We start from the raw sequence: 27676 nt of genomic DNA, 5'->3' as shown, positions 1-27676 counted from the left end.
GGGGACAACATTGGAATAAAGACATACCTTCATGACAAGAGGTTGCCCTCCACTCTACCACACTGGGTGGGAAACAGGTTTAATATATTGTTTGGTAATTCTGTCCTTCTGTTCAGGTGCAGTGATGGAATACTAGAGTATTTCACCAAGGTGCAGTGGCCTCAAAACAATCTTCAAAGAGCATTTATTAATGCATGGACCTCCTCCTAAAAAGCTGAATTGAGATGCCTTGGTGTTCTTCAGTGTACGGTGATGGGACCCTGAAAGGGCATGGCTGGGAGGGACCAATCCTGGAGATGAACAACTTGTTTCTTCAAGCGCGTAACACCCTTCAAGACTGGGAGCAACAGCCTAGCAAAGTCTTTGAGGATATATCCAACTTTGGACACGACAATGATGACGAATCGTGGGCTTCACTATGCCAAGTGCCACCTAAAGAGAACAAAGATGTTCAGGCTATTATTAGCAGTGTGATCCATGGCATCATAGAAGTTCTTGACCGGCAGCTCAGCTCCCAGCTACCTGGAGGCAGGTTCTGGGAACCGTCTCCTGAATTGACCGATGATGCTCAGTCTTACGTTTCAACGAAAATCAGCGGGGAAAGAAACTTTGCCCTTCTTGATGCCAGCCTTTTAAGAGCACCAAACATATCAATAGGGAAGGCCGAAAGTAATGTAATGTTTAAGACAAATAAAACGAGGAGCTGTCTCGAAGACAAATCCCTAGAAGAAAGGAGAGTGATCAACCTCACTGAAAAAAAAGCCAAGAAGGTTAGAGGAGAAGATAAGGAGAAAAAGGAACAGTATATTGAAATGGTGAGGAAAAGAGTACGAGATAAACAGCAGAAGCAATCTGAGAAGGAAAGAAGGGAGAGAGATAAAATCGAGGATTTGTTCGAACATATCAACGAAAGTGGTATATGGAGTGGACAAGAAATCCACCAGCACGTTCAAACTCTGTCTAAGATGACAGCTTCTGTTTTGCTCCGGAAGCAAATCAGATTCAGGACCAAAATTCTAGGGAAGAAGATTGAGAAGGCAGCACTGTCAAAGTGTTCAGTTGATGAGCTAAAAAGAGAACAAGATGGCGAAGTAAACATCGCGGCAAGTTTTCCCTGTCTTTTCATAGTATTTTTCTTGTTTTTTTAATGAATTGTTGTTTAAAAATGAAATCAGTATGTAGAAATGTAGGAAATGAAGTTGAATCCCATTTATATGATTTAGGGCTAGATCTTTTAGAAGGAAAGCAGAAATCTCGGGGGCGGAAAGTTCCGTTTTTTTCCAAAATACACACACATGAATGGGATGCAATCCCTTGCTCCTTGGAGAGTAAGCACACATTAGTTAGTGATTTTTATTCTCTAGGAGCCTCCTGGCTACCCTGCCGTCGGTACGGTCGCAATACCTCACATAACATGCGTGTGCGGTTAACATTGCAAGTGCAGAGATTGTATATCGGCAATGACAGCGTCGACTACCCCGGCCCCTCTCTGTACATTTCACACTGCACTCTGTAATTCATCTCTCGCCAGCGCTCGGGAGTCGCTGCACTAGCAGCCGACACTGCCCAGAAACCAATTAAGAGGGCGTATGCGGACGCACATACTTTCAAACATTCATAATATCGCTTGATATGTCTGATATCGCTGGTGATATTCTTCATGTTATTTTTTACACAATAAAGCTGATTTTATTCCAATATTTTGATCATTTTAAATTGTTACAAATAGTTTCACTTATCATAAGAGATACTGAGTTATTTAGATAGTCTGTAGAGTGATGTAAGTGTGAGAAGATTTGGAGGTGTTTTTATTTTATTCATGTTATTTTTGCCACAATAAAGCTGTTTTTATTCCAATATTTTGATAATTTTAAATTGTTACAAATAGTTTCAATTATCATAAGAGATACTCGGTTATTTAGCTGTAGTCTGTAGAGTGATTTTAGTGTGAGAAGATTTGGAGGTGTTTTTATTTTTCATGATTTTACCTAGACCAAAAGCTTCAGTCTCTGTATTTTGGTTGTTCCGCTGAACTACGTTGGCTCCACTCAAAGCTTCAGTCTCTGTATTTTGGTTGTTCCGCTGAACTACGTTGGCTCCACTCACCATACATAGACTGAAGGGGATGGGGCCCCGTACCTACAGCCAACGTATAGTGAACTAGCGTTTTATAGATCGCGATTTAAAACTGTTTTTTAAGCAAAATTGAAAGTTTCATGGTTTCCATTATCAGGGAAATATAAATAAATTAAGTAATTGCATACCTTGGGCCGGAGTTATTGAAAAAAATCCTCTGGATGATTGAGAAATCTGTCATCTAAGACATTTTCACCTGACCTGACGGTTTTTCTTGCAAGTTGCCATCTTGAATGACGTCATTATCGTTATTAACTTAATGTCTCGAATCGATATATCGCGATTATAACTAGTACTAGTACTAGTATAACTAGTATCGTTTATCTTCGGTTTCGATCGCATATGGAGCAGATCGTATAATATCGAAAGCAATATCGATATCACATTCGTGATTGTTGACGTTCGTTTGTAAATATTTTATAGTTTGGCTGCCATTTTGACCATTTTTATCGTGTTCAACCCAATTAAACATCGGTAAAGTATATTTTTCATGCCTTTTTCATCTATTTCGTTTAAAGTATTTAAATATTAAAATATTAAATTTTAAAAGTTTGTTGTTTATACATCCTTAGATTGTAAATTCGATGTGTAAAATTACATCAAACTTTGGACTGTGAATTGACAAAAGGGAGGGAATGAGAACACATGCGAGCCCACACGTACACCCTACCGTCGGTAAATGGGGATTACAGTAAAATGTCAGAAATTGTTGAATAAATCCCCAGAAACGACGGTTATTCCTGTCTAGATTTTACCTAGGCCTACCGATAGTATCGATATCAAGGGATTCTAGTTAGGAAGCCTTGGCCTTTCGTGAAAGATGGGAACTAACTCCGTGGTTGTTGGATAAAGATGATTAACCTGTCCAGAGTCCCGTAACACAAAACTTAGCAATGATCATAGAACATTTTTCTACAATTGATTCCGTTGACTACAATGTAGAGTAAAGTCTCCAAACATTGGACAGTTCCAAATATCGGACGAAAATCCCCATAACTACAGGGAACTGAACTGGCAGGGGACTTGCGAGACCAAAAGCTTCGGTCTCTGTTATGTTGGTTGTTCAGCTGAACTCCGTTGGCTTCACTCACCAAATACACTACAGAGACCGAAGTTCTAGCGCGATCTGTACAGGGGACTCAATGGCCATATGTTTATGTATATAAGTTCGGATAAAACAGGGAGGTGAAGTTGCGCGACAGCCGAGGTAAGTCACTGTTTTTGTTCCTTTTAACTTGATTTTTCCCCGTTTTTTGGCAATTAAAGGAAACCAAACCCCAGAGGTCAACTTTGTCTCTTGATAAAGATAATTATATATGTTGCTCAATAAGATTAACAATTACCCTAAAAACTAACCCAGAAAGCAGAAAAAGACAATAATATGATGCTGTCTTGGCCCCCTCTGAGCATCGCCATATTTCTAAGCCCCGACCAAATTCGTGACGTATGTGACGAAGTAGGAAATTTTCGATCGTCATTGGTCAATATCTTTTGGTCACACGTTTGTTATAAATACAAAAAAAAAAAAAAAAAATCTTCCCATTTTAGGTTAAAAATGGTATAAATAAAATATGATCGCTATATTATATATATTTTCGTATTTAAATATGAATCCAAATTATAATTTTGATCCATAAAAATTAACCGTACGAAAAAAATTAATGAACAGGCCAGTCGCTTGCAAAGTTTGCCGATATACCTACACTAGACAACTAATCACCCCGACACTGTCGGGTGTCCATGCAACTAGCGTCCGCTGCATGTTACATATACGAGCAGCTTGTCATTCCGTTCAACTCTACTACCACTAGCGCAGTGCTTCCGTAAATATTCTCTGAATCGTTGTTGTGTAGGCATATCTCGAAATAGATCTATATTGTTTGGTTTAACTCTGTTATGGTTATGGACACGATGGAAGGGGAAGGTGTACTAAAACCCTACTCTTTTGAACCAAAATACACGGCAGAAGAAATTCTAGAGAGGCGACGCCGACGGCAAAGTGACGGCAGTGCACCACCATCCCCACCGGCTCCGGATCCAGAGGGTGATCGACTTGCCAATAACGACTGGTGTTTTTGTGGTCAATGCACACCAATGGAAACTGTGTTGCAATCTCGATGTTGTGTGGAGCTTGCAAACTGTAGGACACATATGAACGAAAGCATACCATGCATTACAGCCCACCCGGACTTCGGGAAAGTTTGCCTTGAAAAGGCGGTCCTGCGAACAGCACTGGTTGCTCGTCTTGATACGAGAGGGCTTGATGTCAGGAACATACCGGCTGAGCTTGAAAATGAGTAGGTCTAACTGTTAAATTCTCTCAATCTTTTTTTCAACATTAATTTGAACATGATGACGTATTCTTATGTTTGTAGCCTGTAGGTAACCCAGGGTCAGGGAGCGCCGCGCCCAGGAGCTAGAGCTCACCGTGTATTTACCCATAGTACTCACGGGCATGACGGGACAAGGGTAGATTATGCACAGATGCATGGTCAAAATCTAGCAAGATAAATTGTGAATGTGAAAACAGAAATTATGCACTTACCTCGATTATATGGATGAAGGTCTATCGAGTGGTAGAATCCTGACATCGAGGCACAGTCTGGAAACTAAAAAAAGGAAAAGTTCTCTCCTACCCCAGTCTCGATAGGCCATTTTTGTTACATGTATGAACAAAAATGGCCGATCGAGACTGGGGTAGAAGGAGAGAACTTTTTCTTTTTTACATGTAGGTTCCAGACTGTGCTTTGATGTCGGGATTCTACCACTCGATAGACCTTCATCCATATACATGTAATCGTGGTAAGTGCATAATTTCTGTTTTCACAATTTATCTTGCTAGATATTTTGACCATGCATAACCTACCTTGTCCCGTGAGTATGGGTAAATACACGGTGAGCTCCTTGGCGCCGGCCCGCGAACTCCCTGGGTTAGTGTGTAGGTAAACAGCAATGTTTGGGTGGTGCTACCTCGAGCGAAGTTCGTGCAGGCTCCACTTCACTACCGCTACTCACTACACTCCACCTACCCGAACTTCGGGACGGCGAACTCCATCAGATATCCCGAGTGACAAAGGTGGGATGGAAATGTTATTTATTGTAAAAATTATAGAATAAAAATATAACGAGAAAGAAAATTACATGTAGCGTAATTTCTTACTCTTCACCCATATTTCACTCCATGTCCATCCTCCGGTTATCCTCAAAATTTGTGATTTTATTTTTGGGCAAGTATCTACATGTATTTCCTCACACGTATACTATTATTCACGGCCGATTTCAAAACACTGCATGCGATCAATCTGTCGTAGGTTGATTGATCGCATGCGATATTCCACTCTTGGAATATTTCTGGTATTCCATTCTGAGCTGAGCCATCCAATATATAATATTTATTCATGCTGTTCGAGGCTGCAACACTCGCGTGCGACGTTTTGAAATCGGCCGTGACAATACGTGTGAAAAATTAGATACTGGCCAAAATCACAAATTTTGAGGAAGACTGGAGAATGGACACGGAGTGAAATAAGGGTGAAGAGTAAGAAATTAAGCTTTTATTTATTGTTGATGTCTTTTTTGGGGGGATATTTTTTTTTAATAAATGTGCATTTTTTCCAACCTTTGTCACTCGGGGTATCCGAACGAGTTCACTGTCTTGATGTTCGGATAGGTAGAGCGTAGTGTAGCGGTAGTGAAGTGGAATCTGCACGAACATCACTTGAGGTAATGTAGATCTAGACTCTAAGAGATCTATAATTGATTGTGGATCAAATCATTGAATTCACATGTTTGTAACGAATGATTTCTTCAGTGATTCAAATTGTTTTAGTTATATGTGGAGGTGCCATGGCCGGCCGAGTGATCTAAGGTGCCGGACTATCACATGAAGGTCTGGAGTTCGATCCCTGGCCACACTAATGCCCTCAAACAAAGCATTTATTTAACTGTGTTCTTTTATCATATCTTGAAATAATTGGAAATGCTATCTGCATTGTTAGAAACAATGTGTGTGTATTTGTTGTTTTTTTCCAAAGGAAAAGTGCAAGGAAATAAAATATTGAAAAGTGGAATCAATCAGTGTTTGTGTTGCAGTTAGCGCAACAATACATGTACTGTAGGAGGTGCATGCAATTGTAATTTTTAAATATAAATCAGTACATGTACATTATCAACCTAGGATATTCCCATACATGATAATGTTATTATTGTAGTTGCATTTTTTTTATTTGGTTGCAGCAAATAAAAAATTCTTCTGCTTTTGGCTTCAAGTATTAAGCTGTACATGTAGATGTAGGCTGACTTCTTATTTATTGAAATGTCCGTTTCTTTTACCCCCCCCCCCCCCATCTACAGGTCGTATAGGTATTGTAGCTACAGAATGTTCACCTACTGGATTCATGGAGTTCTAGGGCGACATGTGAGGAGAGTGATTCCAGCTTGCTCTGTCCAACTGATTAGAGACACTTTCCCTGCAGCTGATGGACGTTATGTTGAATTTCGCTATGTACAGGAAGGAGAGGTTGAAGTAGTGCCAGAAGAATATGAACTATAAACAGTATTGCGTCTACATGTATGAACCAAAAAAACTTATTTAGAATTGTGTATCTTAGACTCAAACAAATTAAAAAGTCTTGCATGTAATTTTGCTTGTCACATACTGTATACATGTACATTGTTTATTTTTCCTTGATATCCCATCCAAGCCCTTCTTCTGAGACTAGCCTAAATGTATGTCAGTAGGTATTTGAATTATGGTTAAGTCCTCCAAGACTGCATGTCGCTACATCCATTCTACATGTAGATTTGAATCTTTATTTACCATGTTATACAGGTAGTGTATGTATTTGTTTAGCATTTGATAGCCATGTTTTTTCAATCCAGTTTGAATATCACAACTGATTGTAATGAACAAAGAGTGACATGTTTGTCAACCTCATGATCTCTTGATGAATGTGTACTACCTCAACATAAATTTTACTGAATATGTGAATGGTGAGCTTAAAACCCCCCCCCCCCAATAAAGAAAACAATATTGACTTTTCTTTCACTTTTCTCGTTAAATTTGAAAGTACATGTATGTAGTACGTATGCTTAGTGAAATAATTCAAAATTTTAGCCTTTACTGGTACATTGAAACTCCAAAACAGATAGGTATAGATTACAACCATGCAAGGGGGCAGTGTCTATATTATGCTTTTCACACTACAAAACCCCAGGAAATTGGAGGGGCTAGGGGGGGCCTTAGCACCACCAATTTCCCAGTGTTCAGCGTAGCCCACTTCAATTTCACATCGCGTTTTACCAAAGTGGGCTAGCACGGTAAATAGTATGGTATAATCTGGCCCTGCCAAAAAGCAGGGTTAGCTGGCTTATTTTGCGGTGCTAAGAAATGCAGTGTGAAACCGAACACGTCTAAGCATTAGCCAATCACAGAGATAAGCTTTGTGCTAGTCAGGGGTTAAGGCATGTACAGTGTGAAACGTGATAAAAATCCTCAACCCGGCTGAGCAAATAGTATGGGGTTAAGAAAGACAGTGTGGAACGAAAAAGGTAATATGGGGTTAAGAAAATGTAGTGTGAAAAGCATATATGGGTCTGATTGAAAACACATTTGTTACATTTTAAAAAAAATTATGTTTTCATTTCATGAAGAACGTTTCACATTTCTCATTGATTTTCTGACTTCCCTATACATGTACATGTAATTCCTTGAGTTTTTTAATATATATAATTAGGCCTACTTTTTGGAAACTTGTAATGTACGTTGCTACATGTAGGTGTACATATATACAATGTAATAATTCAGAAGGAATATTCAGTTGATATACATTGGCAGGATAAACATTGAATGGTTTTATGTGTAGTATTTTTCTCTGGAAAAGCATTTCGTGTGCATCGGGACAACCTGTTTCAAGAAAGTTTCATCAATCTTAGTTGGGGTCTGATTTGATCCCCATGTCTGTTCCTTGAATTTCTATGGAGGTACATGTAAGCAGGTCTAAGGAGTAAAGAAATAAAACTATGCATGCAATATTCCAAGTTGCCAGCCCTGTATACATGTATTGCCATGCATCGTTCACATGTTATTTCTCTATCTTTTGCTTAAAGGAGTACTCGAGGCTGGAGCTCAAAATACAGTAAAATTCACCGAAGCAAAATGGTGAAAATTTCATCAAAATCAATTGACAAATAACAAAGTTATTGAATTTTAAAGTTTAGCAATATTTTTTGAAATTTGACTGTTGCACCGAAATAATGTAAAGCTTTAAAGTGTCATACACGTAACTTTCTTATTCCTTGTCAGATTTTGATGAAATTTTTAGTGATTTGTTTGATTTTACTTTATCTGTTCCAATAATATTATCTCCAGCCCGGAGTACCCCTTACATTGCACTTTGAACATATATTTATAATTTGCTCATATTTATACTTTATTGATCATAATTACACAGCATTACAGGTGATGAAACTCAAGGCAGTGTTGTTTGCATAATTTTAATGTTGGAATTGCATTTTTTATTGTTCTGTAAGCCATAAGTGTTTTTTACATGTGTATAATAAAAATCTTTGAGTTGCGAATTATATTTAATTTCCCCCAAGACCATATTTTTTTAAGTTGTATGTTTTTTATTGTTTTTTTAAATCAAATTAATACATACATGCAGGTCGAGAGTAATTTAAACTGAGAGGATGGTGTAGATTACATGTATGGAGGAAAGATTAGCATGTACAAGTAGATGTACATTGTAGATGAACAAGAGAGACTGAGGAAGATAAAGATAAGAGGGGAGAGTGAAAGGCAGGAAAAGAAACAATGTGAGCATTGGCGTACCTTGAGAAACTTTGTCCAAAGGGGCAAACATCTTCTGAGAAACAAAAAGAAAAGGTTCTTCCCCTTACAATTTTCAAACAGTAATAAGGGGGAAACTGTCCCTCCCAAGGTACGCTAGTGGATGTGAGCAAAATGATGTTTCAATTTATCATTTGATGTTTGAAGACTGAAGAAACGTCTTGGGTTGGGTCCAAAATTTGAGAAACATACCAATGCAGGTTTGCTGAAAAGCAATGAATACTGAAAACTGCAGTTTTGGATTATCAATTCTGTCAGATCTATATAAAGTCCATAAAAATTTTGTTTTCACAGAAAATCTTGTCTTAAAATTTTGTATTTCATGCCCAGGTAATTATAGGAGAATGGAGGAATGACGAGTGATGTCACACACAAAAAATATACTTATATGCTCGGTCTGATTTTCTTCAGTTTAAACTTGACATTGATATGCTTCTAAAATAATCAAATACTGTAATTGTAGCTAGATGAATGGTGTTTTAAGTCCAAAAGATAAGTGCTTCAACCAACTCTTCACACTTTACTCTTTTCCCTCCGTTCTCTTCCTCTCTCTCTCTGATTCCCATCCATTTGGCTCTTACACATGTGCTCTGTTATTTTTGTTCATCTATCTCTGCATACGTTCCCCTTCTACACTCCCACCATCTTCTCTTGTGCTTAATTTTTTTGTCTTTTGTCCTCTCAAAAGTACCCTTTCCCTTTCTCTTTCACACTTCCTCCTCCTTATCTCTCCTGTAACAGACTTACAAATGTACCATACTTCCCCACTCATGTACATGTATCTCATTTCTTTTCAAACAAAACAACCCCTCCAAAAAATGAAAAATAAAAATGAAATTTATTAATCCAACATAAGTTTATTTCTGTTAAATAACCACTAATGTAGGGCATATCATAGTGAAATACATGTAAAGGATGACATAATAACTTTTCTCTACACTCTAAAAAAAACACGACATGAACAATGATTAATCAAAATCCATACCACAATTCATGTAAATATTAGCTCATTACTATGTAACTCCTTAAACCAGTGTTTGTACAAACAAGAAGTAGAACAAAGCGCTTAAGTAAATATGAAATGCTATCCACACATGGTCATGCTTTTGTTTGAACCATTGAGAAAAGAATAAGTACAGTGCACATGTAGGAAACAGTGATTTTCTGTTTCAAAAAATGGTCTTTTCCGTTTCTGAAAACATGTAATTCCGTTTCAAACTTGGTAGAAAATGGAAATTCCATTTTGTCATAGAATATGTACACAGCAAAAATGTTCATTCCATTTTGCAAAACTAAAATTCATTGGATGTTCACATGAAAAGTATGGAAATAAAACAGATTATTTCCGTTTTGATTTACCAGTATAGTAAACGCAAAATCACTGTCCCTAACTGTGTGAACCACAGAACAAGATATCCCTGCTGACGAGACAATACATTGGTTATACACATGTACATCTACTGGAAATCATTTTGGCCTGCCTGGAACTCCCCCCCCCCCCGAAAAAAAACAAAGCGTTAAACAAACATGTATATTTTCATAAGATTTGAATTATAGGAAGTCTACATATAAATATAGCATATAATTACATGTACCAGTAACATTCACAACTTTTAACCGTACAATAATAACCCACTCACAATATACAATGTGTTAAAAATCATACATGAATGAGACAAAGAATTATGTTCATGTAATTGAGGCCAACAATGAATTTATATAACATTGTGAGCTTAGAACTTTTGATGAAGAAAATAGGGAAATTTACATATTTCAACAGAATTCTGAAGAAAAACAAACACATGGATGAAGTGCTAAATGAAATGTCTTAAGCTTGAATCCAATATCTAAAAATTTGTCACCATTTAATTTTACAAATTACATTCCACTCTAATGTTTTTCAGCCAGATGTTATGAATGGATATTACTAATAAAATTTAGTACATGTACATGTATCATTAATTTACTGTATTTGAAGTATAACGAAATATATCCCTTCGCTCAGTCCTGCTAATGTCAGGGCAATACTATTATATCAGAGTTCTTAGCTCAGAGACGTACATGTAACATTGATGAAAATGAGGTATAACACACCAACTGGGAAATTTGATGCAGTCTCATACTGTAAATGCACAAGTTCTATCAATGCTCTTACATTTCAGTTCTCACTGAAAATGCCAATTCTCAAATACATGTACACATACTTTGTGTAAAACTTCATGCACAACCAGCTACAAATGGGAAAGTGCAGATTACCCAGGCGGGTCTTTTTCTTTTTTTTTGCATATATCCATTTCCTTTCTTTATGTAGAGATAGTTCAAGGGTTCATGCTAAATGTTAACAAGTTTACAGCCCTGCAATCACACTGACGGGTAATACATTGAACAGAAAAAATACTTCAAAAACATCAATGAAAAAAAAAATGAAAATACTACATATATACAATATTTCTTCTGTTTACACTTTCAAAGAATATGGGTAGTGCAGTCAACCATATACTGTCTATTAAAAATCACACAAAACAGTTTGAGACCGACTAGAAACTGTTTCTACTTCTTGCAAATTTTGGCATGGAAATTTTAACATAAAATTTCATTAATTGTCTGTACCACAAGATGTAAATCCTGAAATAAAACATCTGTTGCCATGCTTCAGACTTTCAAACTCATAATAACTTTTAATAATTTCCATGTATTCGATTGGAGAGTTATGTAATGGGTCAAATGCAAATATATATGCAGAAATTTGTTATCTCTGCTGCTCCTAGAGGCTCTCAACTTTGTCTGAGTTCAAGTCCCTTTATACAGACTACATGTACACTAATTTCTGAAAGATATTCTTCCAACCTTCCACTTTCTCACTTTTCCATTTCACCTCTACATGTACCTCTATTTTCTTAGTCTGTTGGTAACCCACATGATGACACAAATTATCATCATACCTCAAACTAATAATGCCATAGTTTTAAAATTTGCTCACCATGTCTAAGGTCGATGATGTTTTTTGATCACTGGTAACCCAATTCTGTGATTGTCCATACCGCCATGGAAACCTCATCAAAAACATTCTGGTTCTTCAGAGTGAATTCTCTATACTTTGGTAATTTTAAATTCTGTCAATAGATGGAAAATTTGTTTCATCAGGTCCTCACATATCTGTCATTTTATTAAAAAATCAATGGTACACTTTTGCGAACAAAGTAACATGGACATACTGGCAACTCATGACACAAATTATCATCATACCTCAAACTAATAATGCCATAGTTTTAAAATTTGCTCACCAATTCTAATGTCGATGTTTTTTTATCACTGGTAAATAGATGGTTTCCACCATTGAACAAAATATAACTGTTAAAAAAAGAAAAACAAGCAAAATTTTTCAAAATGACTAATAACTTGAAATAAAAACACAATTTATAGCCATTCTCACTCTACTGAAATCTTTAACATTACAGCTTAACACCCCTACCCTTCCGGAAATTGTCAACCAACTGAGATTTCATGAATTTCATGTTCAAAATGTCTCTTGAATAACATGCCAGAAAATGTAGATCTTCACTCCTAATATTGTCGCTTGTACATGTAGCATCCGTAATGATCCATGAAGACTTTGATCCATTCTTTTATTTGGCAAATCGAGTGGTAAAATGAGCGAGCAGATCTTCTTGTGGTGGTCTTGGGACAGGGGCTATGTTTTGAGGAAGGTGTGGTATGTTAGCAGGTTGAACTTCGAAGTTGCCACTCTTCATCTGCAGACAACCCACTAAGATGTCCCACAAGTAGGTGTATTCCTTATCCTCTGGAACCTTCCGTACAATCCAAGTTTTGGTTGCTTTGGAGTAGGCATACTTGTACCGGAGAGCACCCTTCTGGCCGGACCCTTTTCTTGGCTTTTTTATTGTTGCTTGTTTCCTACCAGTGTTGAAGTTGTGGTCTAGTACCGCCAACTGGGTGCGAGCTAGCATGGCGGGATAGAAGAAATGCTGTCTCTTTGGGCAATACTTCAGGTAGAGGTTATGGAACACTTCCAATTCCCCAGTGTGGCAAGCTTTTGATAGCTGCTTTATGTCTTTTACTAGCCTTTTGTCAAAAAGGACTGACTGGAGAGATTCATGTGATTTTGACCCAGGTGTCAACCACTTTGTCTCTTCTTCATCTTCGACAGACAGTTCCTCATGAGCGCACTTGTGAAACTTATCACCTGAAATCCAAGAATGTACATCGCACACATGATGGGTCATGGACTGGAACATCTCCACCAACATAACTGGGTCTTCCTCACAGTTTTGTGTTGACCACCAAAGATGGTTTGACGTTGCTCTGATCCAAGGCCCAAGATCTTCACAGTTCTTCAGCTTTGCCTTGGCTAATAACCTCTTCTGGAATGATTTCCCAAGATGCCAAACATCGAATTGATGGTCAATCCATGGAAAGTCATCCTTCATCATTTTGCGAATGCCCACATGCCTGTCTGTAGCAAACACCGCGACATCAATCCCATTCTCTAGTAAGTTATCCATAACTCTCCTGCATCCGATTTTCTCCATTCCAACGGAGCTTGTTGCTTCTTTCACTGAAACCAAGGCCATCCCCAGAATCTTGTTGGTTTTCATGTTCATCATTGTGTATGTACAAAATTTGGCACTATAGCCAGGTGAATCACACCTTCCATCACCAATTACCGTCACTGGCTCCCCTCTAGCATGTTGCTGTTGTTCTTCTATCTCTTGTTCATAATACGTATTGATGACTGGCTGTAGTATGTTGCTCTGGGTTTCATTGTGCGTTTTTTGTGAAATGTACTGGATATTAAAGAGCTCCCAGAAAAATGACACTTTTTCATAGGAGCTGCCACTCAAGAGAAGAGCTGCTGAAAATAGGATATTTCCAACAGGTTGACGTCCGATAGTGGGTTGAGACACCCACTTGGTAACAATATTACCACAGATACAGATAACATCAACCTTCAGCATTGTCCCCACACATTGCTTCTTCAACTCTGCAATGTATCCAGTAGCACAAGCATTGCAATGCATACTATACAGAAGGGTGTTCAGCTGAGATTCAAACACAACAAATTTCCTATCCTTGCAGAACCTAAGCTCATCTGGCTCATCATCATCTGAGTCAGATGAAGAACTCTCTTCGGATGATGGTTCATAAGATGAATCACTGGAGTTCTTCTTACTTTCAAAATCAGATGAGACAGGACTGGCTGGTGAATCTGCTGTATCCATTGGCTCTGTTGGAGTTGCTGGACTGACTGTTGTATCTTCTGTTTGATCTGATACTTCTTGCAGATGAGACGTTGCTGATCTGGGTTCAGATGGTGTAGGGGAGTGATTTGTCAAAGGGAGACGTGCAGATACATGTTGAAATTCTGGTTCTTCTTCTGGAGTTGACGGATGGCTATGCTCTTGAGCTGCAAAAGGCTGTGATACAGCTGAGAATGAGATGACTGGTTTCAGGAGTTGGGTGCTTCCACACGAGTACTTGTGCTCATCAGTGACATATGAGAAGTCTTCTGGACATTGTGTAAAGTTGTCTTGTGTCATCTTTACACCTGAGTGGAATGTTTGGCAGCTTGCATGAACTTTAACCAGATCTCCTTTATCCTGAGAAAAATACAAAATAAACATGAAAATTATTTAATGGAAAACATGCATAAAGCTGATAATAACAATGTTTAATTTTAAATGAAGATTCAAAGTGGACTCCAGGCTGAAACTAACATCTTGATAAACTACAAGTAAAATACTGAGAATTTCATCAAATTATTATAAAAATTAATCATAAACTTGTCACATTTCAAAATCCAGCAATATTTCATAATATGAGGTTATATGCATGCCTTCATGAGCATGTAATACATGTAGCTAGTGTTGTCAAATCCCTACTTTCCTTTCATCTGTCCATACAAGTAAAAGATATGAATCTTGTAATTGAACATTTATGTGGAAGAGATGTGATACTTTGACCTCAACTTCAAGTGTATGCATGAAATGTATCTTTCCTCTAGGAATGGCAATTCTGACAAACTTGATTTTCTTTACATGAAATAATATGTATAGTATATCACTTACATCATCTGAAGAAATCTTCTTTCGTTTCCGCCGCCGCCTTGACTTGTAACGTTTTTCATGGCTTCCTGCCTGAAAAAAATTATAAGACATCCTAGTTAAAATTTGAAATATACTGTAAAGTTGACTGTTGAGGAGCAAAAACTAATCAACTATAGAACTTACTCTACGTACATGTACTACTTGCTGTTTACACCCCCCCCCCCCCCTTTGCCAAGGAAATGAAGGATCTTCTCAGCCAATCCCCAACCCAAGATCTCAGCCATAGATCACATCAGAAATGAAGTAATAGACAGGCTGCATAGCTAGATTTCACCAATCCTACTTCATACTTAGTAATCCTAAAAATTTATACATGAAATTAGACTTTGCTGTAAAATTAATTAATTAAGCTCATGATGAAGTGTTATCTTTTGTTTTTTCTGGGATTATCAAATAGATATATTTTTTATAGAAAAATGTAATCAAAGTGTTTTCTTATTCGTTGTTTTCTTAATTCTTGTGTACATGTATTTCTCTGCATTTTTAAATATTTTTTGGAATGGAAATTGTTGATAATAATTTTCTGATCATAAATCATAACATGAAGAAAATAAGCAAAAGTAATGATTTGGCGAGAGACAGAATCTGCATTCAATTTGAGCAATTTTGGGTGTGACATACATGTACATGAACACTTGAATAATGTGTAATATCATATCTCTATACCTCTATAACTCTATCATATACATATACTTGGCCTCAAAGTTGTGTGCAGCTTTAAACATGTAAAGGGGAACTCAACCTTGGTCATAAAATAATACAGAATGGTGAAACTTAGGATATGATAGTTGTCTGTAACTTTCAATTACATAAATTTAAGAAGAGCTGAAATGGCTGATTTAATCTGAGATGGAATCAGGTTCCTCATGAAAGGCAAGATTGGTGTCAAGCAACTATAAAATTGAATAGAACAAACAAGCAAATTTACAAATGCTAGTATGTTTATGAACATGGTGACATAGATTACACAGATGCAGGGGAATGTTCGAATAACAATACACTAGGCTTTATGGTTGCTTCAATTGTGTAAATATCTACTTTGCATCTTTCGCAAAATATGCAACTGACCCCCCCCCCCCCCCACCTGGCCTCAATAACCCAAATTCACCACAGTGGTTTTCAAAACCATCTGTTCAACCCATGTTTTATGGAGATTTCCAGTATGAATTATTTTACATGTACCACATATTAAAAAATCTCCAATGCTGATATGCACTCTTGTCACATTGCACTAATTGATGCCTGTTGCCCTGGTTGAGCACGCTATCTAATACATGTACATGAGTCCACTGTTTTTTTTTTAAATTAATTAATCCACTGTTCAAAATTATGAAAGCATACACGTTTTATATACTGGTATTTGAAGAGTATAATTCATGTCGGCTTTCAAATTCACTTTGGTGAATTCTGGCCACTGAGTTGCAGTCTCCAATGTACTGCTATTAGGTTCCCAAAGAAAAGAACATCCATCCCAAGAGTTGCATAGAAATTTGATTTCTTACCTCGGGATATTTTGACGCTGAAGAAGATGCCTTGAAACTTGATGAAGTTGAACTGCTGCTTGGAACTGATTCCTCCAATACAGGTTCTTCCAGAACTGACTGCAGGTACTAGGGATCAAAATTAATTATTATGATTAATTGAGTGCATCCAATACATGTATGCCTTAAGAATTTCAAATTAATATACATGTAAACAGTGCAAAATTTCAACACCTTGTGAATAAATACAAATTTTGTTAGTCCATTGGCCAGTATGAAATCTCTCCCAGAGAGGCAAGAGTGTTAATTCAATAAGAGAATGAAGCAACGGCAAAACCATGTGTATGGTCCATGTACTACATGTAAATACATTTATTTCAAGAATCCAGGAAAAAAGGAGAGGAATGTACATGTATTGCAAGAAAGATGCAGTCTACAAATATCGTATAATGATAGGAACATATTTTAGAAAATGAGGCACATGAAAAACACTATTTTTGCATGACATATCAAGTGCGTAGCTTAAGGACCCCTTCCAAATCGGGCGGCGATTTTGAGAGGTGTTCGGAAAGACGAACAGGATTTTAATTTCAGTGAGTTTTGTGATATTTTGTTCTTGGGTAATGATCTTTACGACTTTAGAATCTAGATTTACCAGTCTAAAAATATGGTCAAATATTCAAATTGACATAATTTTTATGTTAACAAAAAAGTGCGTAGCTTTAGGTCCCCCATCATACAATTGAAAAATAGGGGCCATGAATAGGTCTACATCTATCTCTATAGTATTATTATTAAATTCTTTCAAACTCAAACTTCAAAGCAACGGCGAAAAAAAGCTAACGGCAGGCTGCGCTGAATGCCCCAGCAGCTAGCAGTAGATCAGTATACCCAGTTGTTGCGTGTTCGGACAGGTTGTGTGTCCGGACGATCAATATTTTTTAGAAAGTCATTTGGAAAAATTTACAAGGCCAAGGGAAGTTTTATCAATTTTTAGTACAAAATGTCAGGAAATACTAATTTTACTATATGATTACAACTATTGAATTCGTATTTTTAGTGTAATCCAAAAACAAAAAAGAAGGCTTCAAAAATATAAAATGTCCGGACACCCGACCCCCCATCCCACTCGTATACCCAGTTGTTGTGTGTCCGGACAGGTTGTGTGTCCGGACGATCAATTTTAGAAAGTCATTTGGAAAAAATTACAAGCGAAGTGTCATCAATTTTTAGTACAAAATGTAAGGAAATATTATAGAGAACAAAATATAAGATGATTACAACTATTGAATTCATATTTTTAGTGTAATCTTAAGACAAAAAAGAAGGCTTCAAAAATATAAAGTGTCCGGACACCCGATCCCCCATCCTACTACTACTAGCGCTAGCTGCTGGGGCACCCACTGCACTCCTCACGGCCAGTGCAGCCAGTATTGCAAGCATGCCGATTCGGAACGTGCAGCAAATAGACGGCGCGAACGAGGCCGTGGGTGGGCGAGTTCGGGCCCAATAAACCTGCATGTGCTGGTAAGAGCGAGATTTGACCAAGCAGATCATCGTACGATAAAAATAAAATTCTGTCAATTCTACATACCCTTTTCGCTGTCACTTTGGCGTCCCTATCTTCTGACAGTCTTCTTCGTTTAGGCAAAGGCCTATAATCGAAAACTGAGGGTATGGCACCATCTTTCAGCCTCTTCTTTTCCTTGGATCCCATCAACTTTGCTCGGAGGTCCTCCACAAAATCGCTCTCCACGAAGTGCTCGCTGCACACCACATTGCTCCTGTTAAACCTGTAGGTTTTGAAGTCAAATTTCTCAACTTTGAGTGCAGCAATCCATTTCCTACATTCCTCTGGCCTTTTAAGAGGATCTGGAATAGCATGGAAGCTTACTCCATGCTTTTTACACCCAGTATTTGTAGTATTATTGCAACCGAAAGCTTGACAGTAGACCATATTTGCACCTGATCAAAACAAAACAACGCGTTGTGTACATGAATTGAATCGGCCGGCGCGCGGTTTGCTAGCATATCGATCGCTCACCAATCTTCGCCTACTACGTCACAACTCGGCAGGGAGTCCGCCTCAGAATTTACAAAATGGCCGCGCCCAACGGCAGCAGACGACTTTAGAATATGATAAATTACTGCTTCGAAAAAGCTGTCTACAGAGTGATCTAGAAGGGCTAATTTGGTGATCAATGCATCAAATGAAAGAGTACTTTGCGGCGAGTAAACTGATTAAGTAAATATGTATGGGGTTCGGTTTCCTTTAATGCCAAGAGGGAATATTAATTTGCATTTCGGACGCGTTAATTTTCAAAAGTTTGATTCATTAAAGACAAAAATTGAAGAGCCCCGGCGGGGGAATTTGCATTGTAAGTCCCCTAATGGTGGCTGCACGATAGCGAGCCGTCTGTGTACGAGGAGAAATTAAAAAAATAAAAAAATTCAAAAAACTCCTCGAAACAGACGGCTGCCAGCTGTCTAGGGACTTGCATGCATAAGATACATAAACATATCTGCTATGGAACTGCACACACAGTAGATCCAAGTTGCTGCTCAAACAAAAATATTCCAGGGGTTAAATCCAGAGGTAAAATCCATGATTTTGACTTCCAGAGATTCTTAAGACCCTCACTAATTGTGGACTCCAAAAGATCGATGACCAAAAAAAATCTCGTAAGGGGGAAGTGACTTCTGCCAGAAATATTGCCGCCGAGATCGCACATGTTTGATCTATCGCAAAAAAAATCTGCAAATCTGAAATTCAACACCCTTCCACATACATGTATGGCACTCTCCCAAACATCGGACATACCGGCCGATTGAATTGGAGATGCGTGCTCTTGACACGCATGCGCTCGTTTTCAGAACGAAGTCGCGCGCAGCTGACCGAAGATGTCCAGAGCTGAAAGAGGTCCATTTGGTAAGTAAATTATCATTTATTTACCGATTTCTATACCAAAATTATTGATCTCGTAATACTAGTTCAAATCGGCATTTGAGAAGCTAAAATAAATTATTTTCTCAACAATTAAGCAATTATTTTGGGGTCTAGGCGCGATATAAATCGCTGAAATCGATTCCAGCGCAAAACTCTACGGCGGCTACGCGTCCGATATTTGGAAACTGCGACCGATTTTTGGCAAAAAACAAGCTTCTGGTAGTAATTAGTAAGTAAATAATTTCTGTTTACCATAATTTTTCGATTCTAGTTTTTATAACATTAATATTCAACATTTGTACTAAGTCAAGACTAAAGTCTAAGGAAATAGATCTCTATAGGCCTACATGATTTTTAATTTATTTGATTCAATGAAAAACAATGTCAATGATTGTAATTGTAATTTTGTTTTGCGTTTGGTCCAATAAATGCTTAAGTGCATGTGTCCGATATTTGGGCACTTTACTTGATACAATCCATCATGAAAATCAAGTGTACAATCAATCGCTTACATTTGTGTTACAGGACTCAGTCCCAGGGCCAGGTGTTGAGAAACGATCCCCATGTGATTTGACGCTAATCAAAGGCATTCAGTCATTTACACGGGTATCATCGCACAACGTACGTGTAGTATCCGGCGATTTCGATCACGTGCATTTTGGATACACGTAATCACGAAAACGTGATATCATCTATACAGCTACCTGCATAAGAAGTCGCAAAGGCATTAATACAGCAGCGACTCCCTCTGTCACGCAAACTACGGTAGAAAATAGGTTTGCGTACTGGTCTGGGTACCGGTAATCTACTCTCGATTTAAGTTAGAGACAAAGAGTCGGAAAATGACATTAAAATATCAGTAAGATGAGACAGACTTACATTTTTCTTAGAGAACCATTCAAACAGCAGTTTCACTCTCAAAGTCGGAGAAATAGTTTCTCGCAGAGCGGACTACGTAAACTCGACGTTACAAAAATCCGCGCACGAATAAGTTACAGCGACACCAACAACACAAATTAGAGCAGGAAAAAATCTTAATCCTTAACCTTCAGAATGGGACATTCAGAATGTTTGTAAATTTAAGAATTTGTTCGTTCATTCTCCTGTTCACTCAACAATTATTCCATTTGTTCGTTCAGACAAATATTAATTCATTCAGTGACTCCTTTTTTTATTCATTGATGTCTTTAATTCATCTATCTATCCATCCATCAATTCATATGCCATTCGACTCAGACCTGCATCATCAATTTTTAAATCATTTGTTCATTCACTCATACAAATACTCTCATCTATCTACCGTTCCTTTATTTTACAAGCAAAGTTTAAATAATAAATGGCCATGTGTGAAAACTGGAAGTTAAAATAGACTGCAAATCCCCATCATTTTTTTCCTCTAAATAAAGTTTGCTCAAATGGATGGACCTTTCAGATTGTTCATATAATTCTAAATATCAAAATCATTTTATTTTTACATTAAATTACTGCCTAAAGACTTAAAAAGTAAATTTCAATCATTTCTTCTATTTAAATTTGAGGAGGCATGGTATCTCAGAGGGTATAGCATGGATTCGCACCCATTTCGCACTCCAGTGATCCAGGTTTGATTCCCACTTGGTGCCATTCATCCTCATTACCAGGGTCCCGTTTCATAAAAACTTGTTTTTAAACAAATGCACAATTTCTATAACAAATTTTCCATCATCCAGTCAGATTGAAGGATTTCAGTATCTGTTAACTAGACATACATTCAGGGGCGGAAATCTCTCCCAAAAGGTAGGGGGGACACAGGGGCGGATCCAGCCTTCGCCAATAAGGGGTGGGCGGAAATTTGTTTCAGCCATATTTTCCCCGATCGGCAGCTCGAAGATGATTTTTGTTTGTTTCTTTGAAGGGGTAGTCCTCATTAGTCACTTCTTAGCTTTATTCTTATAAATTAATATATAATATCATAATCCTTATTTATATGATGCGAGTGCGAAGCGCGAGCTAATTTTTTGGGAAATTTTATGTATTTTTTCCTAAAATTTGATTATTCTGGGCAATGTTTGTTATCCTGAAAAAATGTGTATGCAACTTAATAATTACTACAAACGCAAAGCGCGAGCAGAAATGAACTGATGGAAAAGATACCTGTTAAAGACTGCGTGCAGTTAGCATTTAACAATCAAATATTTTCGAGCGCGAGCTGATTTTTTTTGACATTTTCACCTAAAGAATGGAAATTCTAAGCACTTTTTGTAACTCAAGCAGAATAGGCATATACGTCAACAATTAATGCGAGCGCGAAGCGCGAGCGGAAAATTTCGAGATTTAGTCCTATAATATTTACTGAACGAGACACTCTATTCATGTTTTGTAAATCCTGAAAAGGATGAGTATTGATAATGCGAGCGCAAAGCGCGAGCAGAACAATTTTATATACGTTTTGAACTGGTACCAGTTGAAAAGGTACCTGTTAAGGACTGCTTGCACTTAGCCATGAAGGCGTTACATATTTCAGCAATGAGCGCGAAGCTCGAGCTGAAAATTTTTGAACTTTCTAAAGAAAGAATGGACAATTTTAATCAGTTTTTGTAATCGTGAACAGGATAGGAATATAATTTGACGATTGATGCGAGCGCAAAGCGCGAGCTGAAAAAAAAATCGAGATTTAGCCCTAAAAATGGGCCACTCTGTTCATGTTTTGTAAATCATCAAAAGGATGGGTAATATGGGGTCTTCCTACATTAATAATGCGATCACAAAGCGCGAGCAGAAAAATTTTGATATTGTGATCTGAAACTGGATAATGATTTGAATTAGAGAACAAGTTGAGTATCTGAATAAACATGCGCGAGCGTGTTTCATATTTAGACCTAGAATCTAGGCATTCTAAATACAACTTTAATCCTGAAAATCATGAAACTTTGATATTCCGATCTGAAAAAGAGTCAATTTCAGCTTTATATTTCAAGCACTTTGTATAAAAATTGTAAGGTGGACAGGGCCGTAGCTAGAGGGGGGGGTATGGGGGGTGTGACACCCCCCCAACATTCATGGCAGTCGGCAAAATCATGTACCAGTTGGCAAAATGGAGGATAGGGGAGAAAAAGAAAGAGGGAAAGAAAGGAAGAGAAAAAAAGAAAGGAGAGAGGGGGAGAGAGAGAAAGAAAGAAATAAAGAAAGAAAGAAAGAAAGAAAGAAAGAAAGAAAGACTTTTGACTTTTCAAATGAAAACTTTATTTACAAATTATAATCACAAAAGTCAGGTATATAATAAAAGAATAGTTTGACATAAACATTCAAATGAGATCAGGTTGATTACAAGCACAGAGTTATAAAATCAAATGTTTAAATGAGCCATGCAATGCTGCCCTCGTTAATTGTAAAAAGTAATCTATTCATACACCATTTACGTGAAAAAGCATCAATATTAGAACATAATTTGTAATAAGTAAATTCATAGAGTATTCTGTTTTTGAGACGATGTAACCAAATTATAAGTGGATCGGTGAAATTTGAGGTACGGTACATAAAATAAATTGTACTTTTTAAACTAATAATAAGGAAATTAGCAAGGCGGATAATCTTTCTGTCACGCCCTCTGGCATGCGGAATGAGTGCCCAGTACAGGTCAAAATTAAGTTTGAGAGAGGGGAGGAGATTGTTCAACAGTCTATGAAGAAGATTGAGAGGGGGTTGAATTCCTTTACATTCGATGAACAGATGTTGAATTGTTCCTGCTTCTCCGCACCATCCGCAAAAAGAAGAAATGTCTGTATTAAGATGATGGAGTACAGTGAGCGACGGTAAAATATTGTGAAGGAGTTTGTATTGAATATCAGCCTCTTTTTTAGGTGTTGGTAGTTGATAGATAGATAGCCAGTTCACTTTTGTAGATGGATCGAGAAATCCAGTATCATGCCAATGTGAGCTTGATGAGATTGTCGTGTTATCTAGTTCTTTCCTGTAGATTGTGTAGATGGCTTTAGAAGAAGCAGTAAGTCCATTTTCGGAAGAAGCCAGAGTGAAGTTGATCGGAGTTACTGGAACAGACAATAAATCAGAGTATTCGTGTTGACAGCCTGAGTCATTAAAATATGTAGGAAAAACTTTAGAGAGTGCAGTTCGAATGAGTAATGTTTCACGTTCGATGAGACGCGATGATGGTTGTCGAAGTCCTCTTGGAAAGTTCTTTTGGAGACAGCTACTCTCAATCCAAAGACCGGTTGAGTGGTTTATCAAATGGCGAACTAGTTTCACTCCGCATGCCATCAGGCGCGTCGGAAAAAAATTATCAACATCAATTGCATCAATAATATGAAAACTACTTAAGGGCATGTTAATTGCATGGCTGAAAGAGAGGGATTGTGTCACAATTCGAGCTCCAGATGTCAACCAAGCTCGCAGAACTTCACTATAGTAAACTGGAAGACTTGTGTAAAACTTAGGATCAATTCTTGTAAAGAACAAATGGTAATCAAATCCTAATTTACAATACTGTCTCAGAAAATGAGCCATAAAGTCATTTACTGGATGAGAATTTAACGAAAGAAACCGTTGAATAATCGAAAATCTGTAAGTTAGAACACGAGCTTGGAGACAAGCTAGCCCCAGCCCTCCTTCGTCAGGTTTTTCATACAACACTTCTTTCTTTAACCAGTGCCGCTTATTTGACCAGATAAAATTCACAATTAAATTCTGAAGTTCGTTTAATACATTTTCAGGAGGAGAAAGAACTGCAAGAACATGAAATATTTTTGATGCAGCGAGCTGGTTTGCAATCAATACCTTGCCTTTAAATGAGAGTGAGTTCGATAAACGAGACCACGAAATGAAAGTCTTATTAAGTCTTTCTTTACATTTAATCCAGTTTTGTTTAGAATAATTAAAGGTGTTCCCTAAATGAACTCCTAAAAAAGGGAGACCTTCACTATTCCAAGAAAAGTTGAGGGGTTTATCATTCCGCCCTTTCCAACGGCCGACCCAAAGGCCTTGTGATTTTTTTGTATTTAAACATGCAGCAGAGGCCAGACTAAACATATTGTAAGTTTGTTCAACTAATTCAAAGCCAGCATCGGCTGTAACAAATATCGATACATCGTCTGCATATGCAGATACTACACAACGTTTGTTAATAGCAGGGATATTTAATGCATGATTTGACACGTTCTCTCTTAGTGAGTTCAGGAGAGGCTCAATGGCGAGAGTATATAGCAACCCTGATAGAGGGCATCCCTGTCGTATTCCTTTCTCAAAGGGGAAGGGAGCTGTCAGGGATCCACACACTTTAATAAGGCTTTCAGCCCCTTCATACAGAATTTGTATATAAGATATAAAATGACTTCCAAAGCCCATGCGTTTCATAACATTGAATAAATAAACATGATCTACATTATCAAATGCCTTTTTCTGGTCCAAGTTCAATACAGCCAAAGAAATATTATCAGTGTTTGCATAGAACAAAATATCTCTAATGAGATTAATGTTGTCATAAATAGAACGACCGGGGATACAATAACTTTGGTCTCTTCCAATAACATGGTCAATGCATGATTTTAGCCTACTGGCAAGCAGCCTAGCAAAAATTTTATAGTCTGTGTTGAGGAGGGAGACGGGACGCCAATTTGAAATATCAGCGAGGTCTCCTTTTTTGGGGAGTAAAGTAATGACCGCCCTCCTAAAAGAGTATGGTAAAAATCCAGATTCAAGAGAGGAGGTAAGAACTTCGAGAAAATCATCTTTGAGCATGGGCCAAAAGACATGATAAAATTCAGAGGTAAGTCCATCGATACCAGGAGACTTATTTTTGCCTAACTGCTTGACAGCATTATCAAGTTCTTCTACAGATATTGGATTCTCAAGGTCCTTTGATAAGGACGGATCAAGCGTCTTGATATTTACAAGTAAACTATTGATGGCGCTCTTGTCAGTTGGCTTTCGAGTGTAAAGAGATTCATAAAATTCCCGAACATTATTTTTTATCTCAGAAGGGTTCTCCGAAATACGTCCCGAAGCGAGCCGAATGCGGGATATACTTTTTGATAAGGAATTCTTTTTTTCTAAGTTGAAGAAAAAATTGGAGCATGAGTCTGTTTCATTTGTGTATTTAAAGCGAGACCTCACAAGAGCTCCGCGTGCTTCATTTTTCAGTAACGAGTTTAATGCATTTCTATGCTCGTCGAGAGTATATTTATCTTGTTGGCTAGATTCTTTTGCGCTCTGAAGTTTATCAATCTCTTTGTTAATTTCTATTAGAGCTTGCCTTTTCCTTTGTACTATTTTTTTGCTATACATTTGAGTAATTGATTTTATATGAACCTTGCCGAAATCCCACCAAGATGCAAGATTCGGGAAGTCATTTTTTTCTTTTTGCCAATCTGACCAAAAAAGACGAATAATATCAATGTAACTTTCGTCTTCCAAAAGAGTGTTATTAAAAATCCAATATGCACTTTTTCCTTTAGCTCGTATTGGAAATTTCAAGGTTAGAGAAACTGCAGAGTGGTCAGATAAGGAACAAGGTATAATTTCACACTTATGAATAGAAGAAACTAGACACGATGGTACATAAAATCGATCTAATCTAGACTTTGAAAAGCCCTGTGCACTGGCTGGATTGTGCCGTTGCCAGGTGAATTTCTTTTCATTTGGATTTAGAAAACGCCATGCATCACAAAGAGAAGATTTATTCAGAACATTTTGCAAAGCCGTAACAAGTTTAGGTCTGCGTTCTGTGAGCGTGCACAAACGATCAATCGCAGGATTTTCAGTGCAATTAAAATCACCCACAATCACAATATTATCTTCGCAACAGGTGGATATATGACAATTAAGGGCATTAATAGCTTTAATTGCCATTTCATCAGATTGAGGAATGAGTGTGTTGTATACATGATAAATACAGTTATTATGGGAGAGCTTGTTATACAATATATAGCCATCAAAAACAATACAAGTAGATAAAATATCGACTTGAGAATTATTAACCAAAGTTGTCACTCCTGACCCTCGAGTAATACCGGGTGAGCAAAAAGGTTTATGCGACCAGTTGCTCCAGCAAGGATTGCTATCTTTAAGGTGGTAAGTTTCCTGTAAAAATACAACGAGCGGGTTGCATGCAATTTGCTCAACATAAACTCGGAAGGAGGCATTTTGAGTTTGGGAGGAGCATCCTCCGGTGTTGAGGGTCAGCATTGACAGTGCCATTATGGCTATAGCAACTTGAGCGTACGTAATGAATGGAGAGAAGGTAAAAAGGAATTAGCTCTCCAGAGTGCTGATCAATTTGTATATCCTCTGCTGCATGTTACGTTTTACTAGGGGGCTGTTTTTCAGGGGCTTTAATTGTTTAACTAGCCCTGGAATATTTGATGTATATTTCCGTGCAATCTGGGCAGGCTTTTTCCGCCCTTTTACGTTTGACAGAAATTTCACAATTTGGCCTTGGGAGAGGGGGCCTTGAGTCAATGGGAGTGCATCTTCCTTCGGGACATCTTCATCCGTTTGGGCATCTTCCCAAGTCATGGAGTCAGTGTCGGTAGATGAATCTCCAACTGTGGAGGATGGGGTAGGAGGGATATTGGGGGTTTGGGAGTCAAGGACTTGCGTTAAGGTTGGAGAGTCTACGGTTTCGGTTTGGGAGGAGGGAGCTTTCCTGGCCACTTTCCGAAGAGGAGAGGGGGCCTTCAGTGTAGTAAGAGTAGTATTGTTTTCGTTTGATTCGGGTGTTAGTTGCTTACGTTTTGAAACAACTTCAGAGAAAGTTCGGACAGGTGATGGGGGAGTTTTCCACACAGGCGAAGGGCACGCAGAAATAGATTTGGGGGGAGGGGACTTGGAGGACACGACTATGGGCGTGGTAGTTGAATTGCTGGACGGCTGAGCAGGTGATGTCAGAGGTATGTGCAGTGGGGAGGATTGAGGCTTCCTGATGCGCGAGGGGGTGGCTGAGGTAGAAAGGGGCCCACAATCACGAGGTGGTAAACTAGGGAAATCAGAGGAGGTGGGTACAGGTGGGGGCATTGTAGTTGCCGCCAAGGGGGGAGGTGATGGTGGCATGGGGTCCGAAACCGTAGTGAGGGGCGGGGAGGATCCGCGCTGGCGCACTCTCGTGTCATTTGAAACTGGGGCAGCGTTTGTCTTTGACTGATTA

General features: G+C 38.0%; 2 protein-coding genes and 1 long non-coding RNA gene across 3 annotated transcripts in view; 1 reads left to right on the top strand and 2 right to left on the bottom strand.

Annotated features, from left to right (window-relative positions):
• Positions 1–20547, bottom strand: part of LOC129277887 (nuclear pore complex protein Nup214-like) — an 86497-nt gene extending 65950 nt beyond the window's left edge. Inside the window, exon 1 of the mRNA XM_064110257.1 lies at positions 20419–20547. The gene's annotated coding sequence lies outside the window, so the exon portion shown is untranslated. The remainder of the gene's footprint in view (positions 1–20418) is intronic.
• On the top strand, positions 3886–8720 carry LOC129270245 (uncharacterized). The gene is made up of 2 exons (XR_010295872.1): positions 3886–4433; positions 6490–8720. It is a non-coding gene; the product is annotated as an uncharacterized LOC129270245 (long non-coding RNA).
• Positions 9824–18567, bottom strand: LOC129270244 (uncharacterized). Its single transcript, XM_064110439.1, has 4 exons — positions 18187–18567; positions 16614–16721; positions 15073–15141; positions 9824–14604 (listed from the first exon to the last, which is right to left on the bottom strand). The coding sequence occupies exons 1-4, from the start codon at positions 18547–18549 to the stop codon at positions 12613–12615; spliced, it is 2532 nt and encodes an 843-aa protein (XP_063966509.1). The 5' UTR covers positions 18550–18567; the 3' UTR covers positions 9824–12612.
• Positions 20548–27676: the final 7129 nt, after the last annotated feature.

The sequence above is a fragment of the Lytechinus pictus genome, chromosome 15 (genome assembly GCF_037042905.1).
Source record: "Lytechinus pictus isolate F3 Inbred chromosome 15, Lp3.0, whole genome shotgun sequence".
Classification (NCBI taxonomy): Eukaryota; Metazoa; Echinodermata; class Echinoidea; order Temnopleuroida; family Toxopneustidae; genus Lytechinus; species Lytechinus pictus.
The sequence above is the reverse complement of the archived record's forward strand: the minus strand, read 5'-3'. Positions and strand labels throughout refer to the sequence as shown.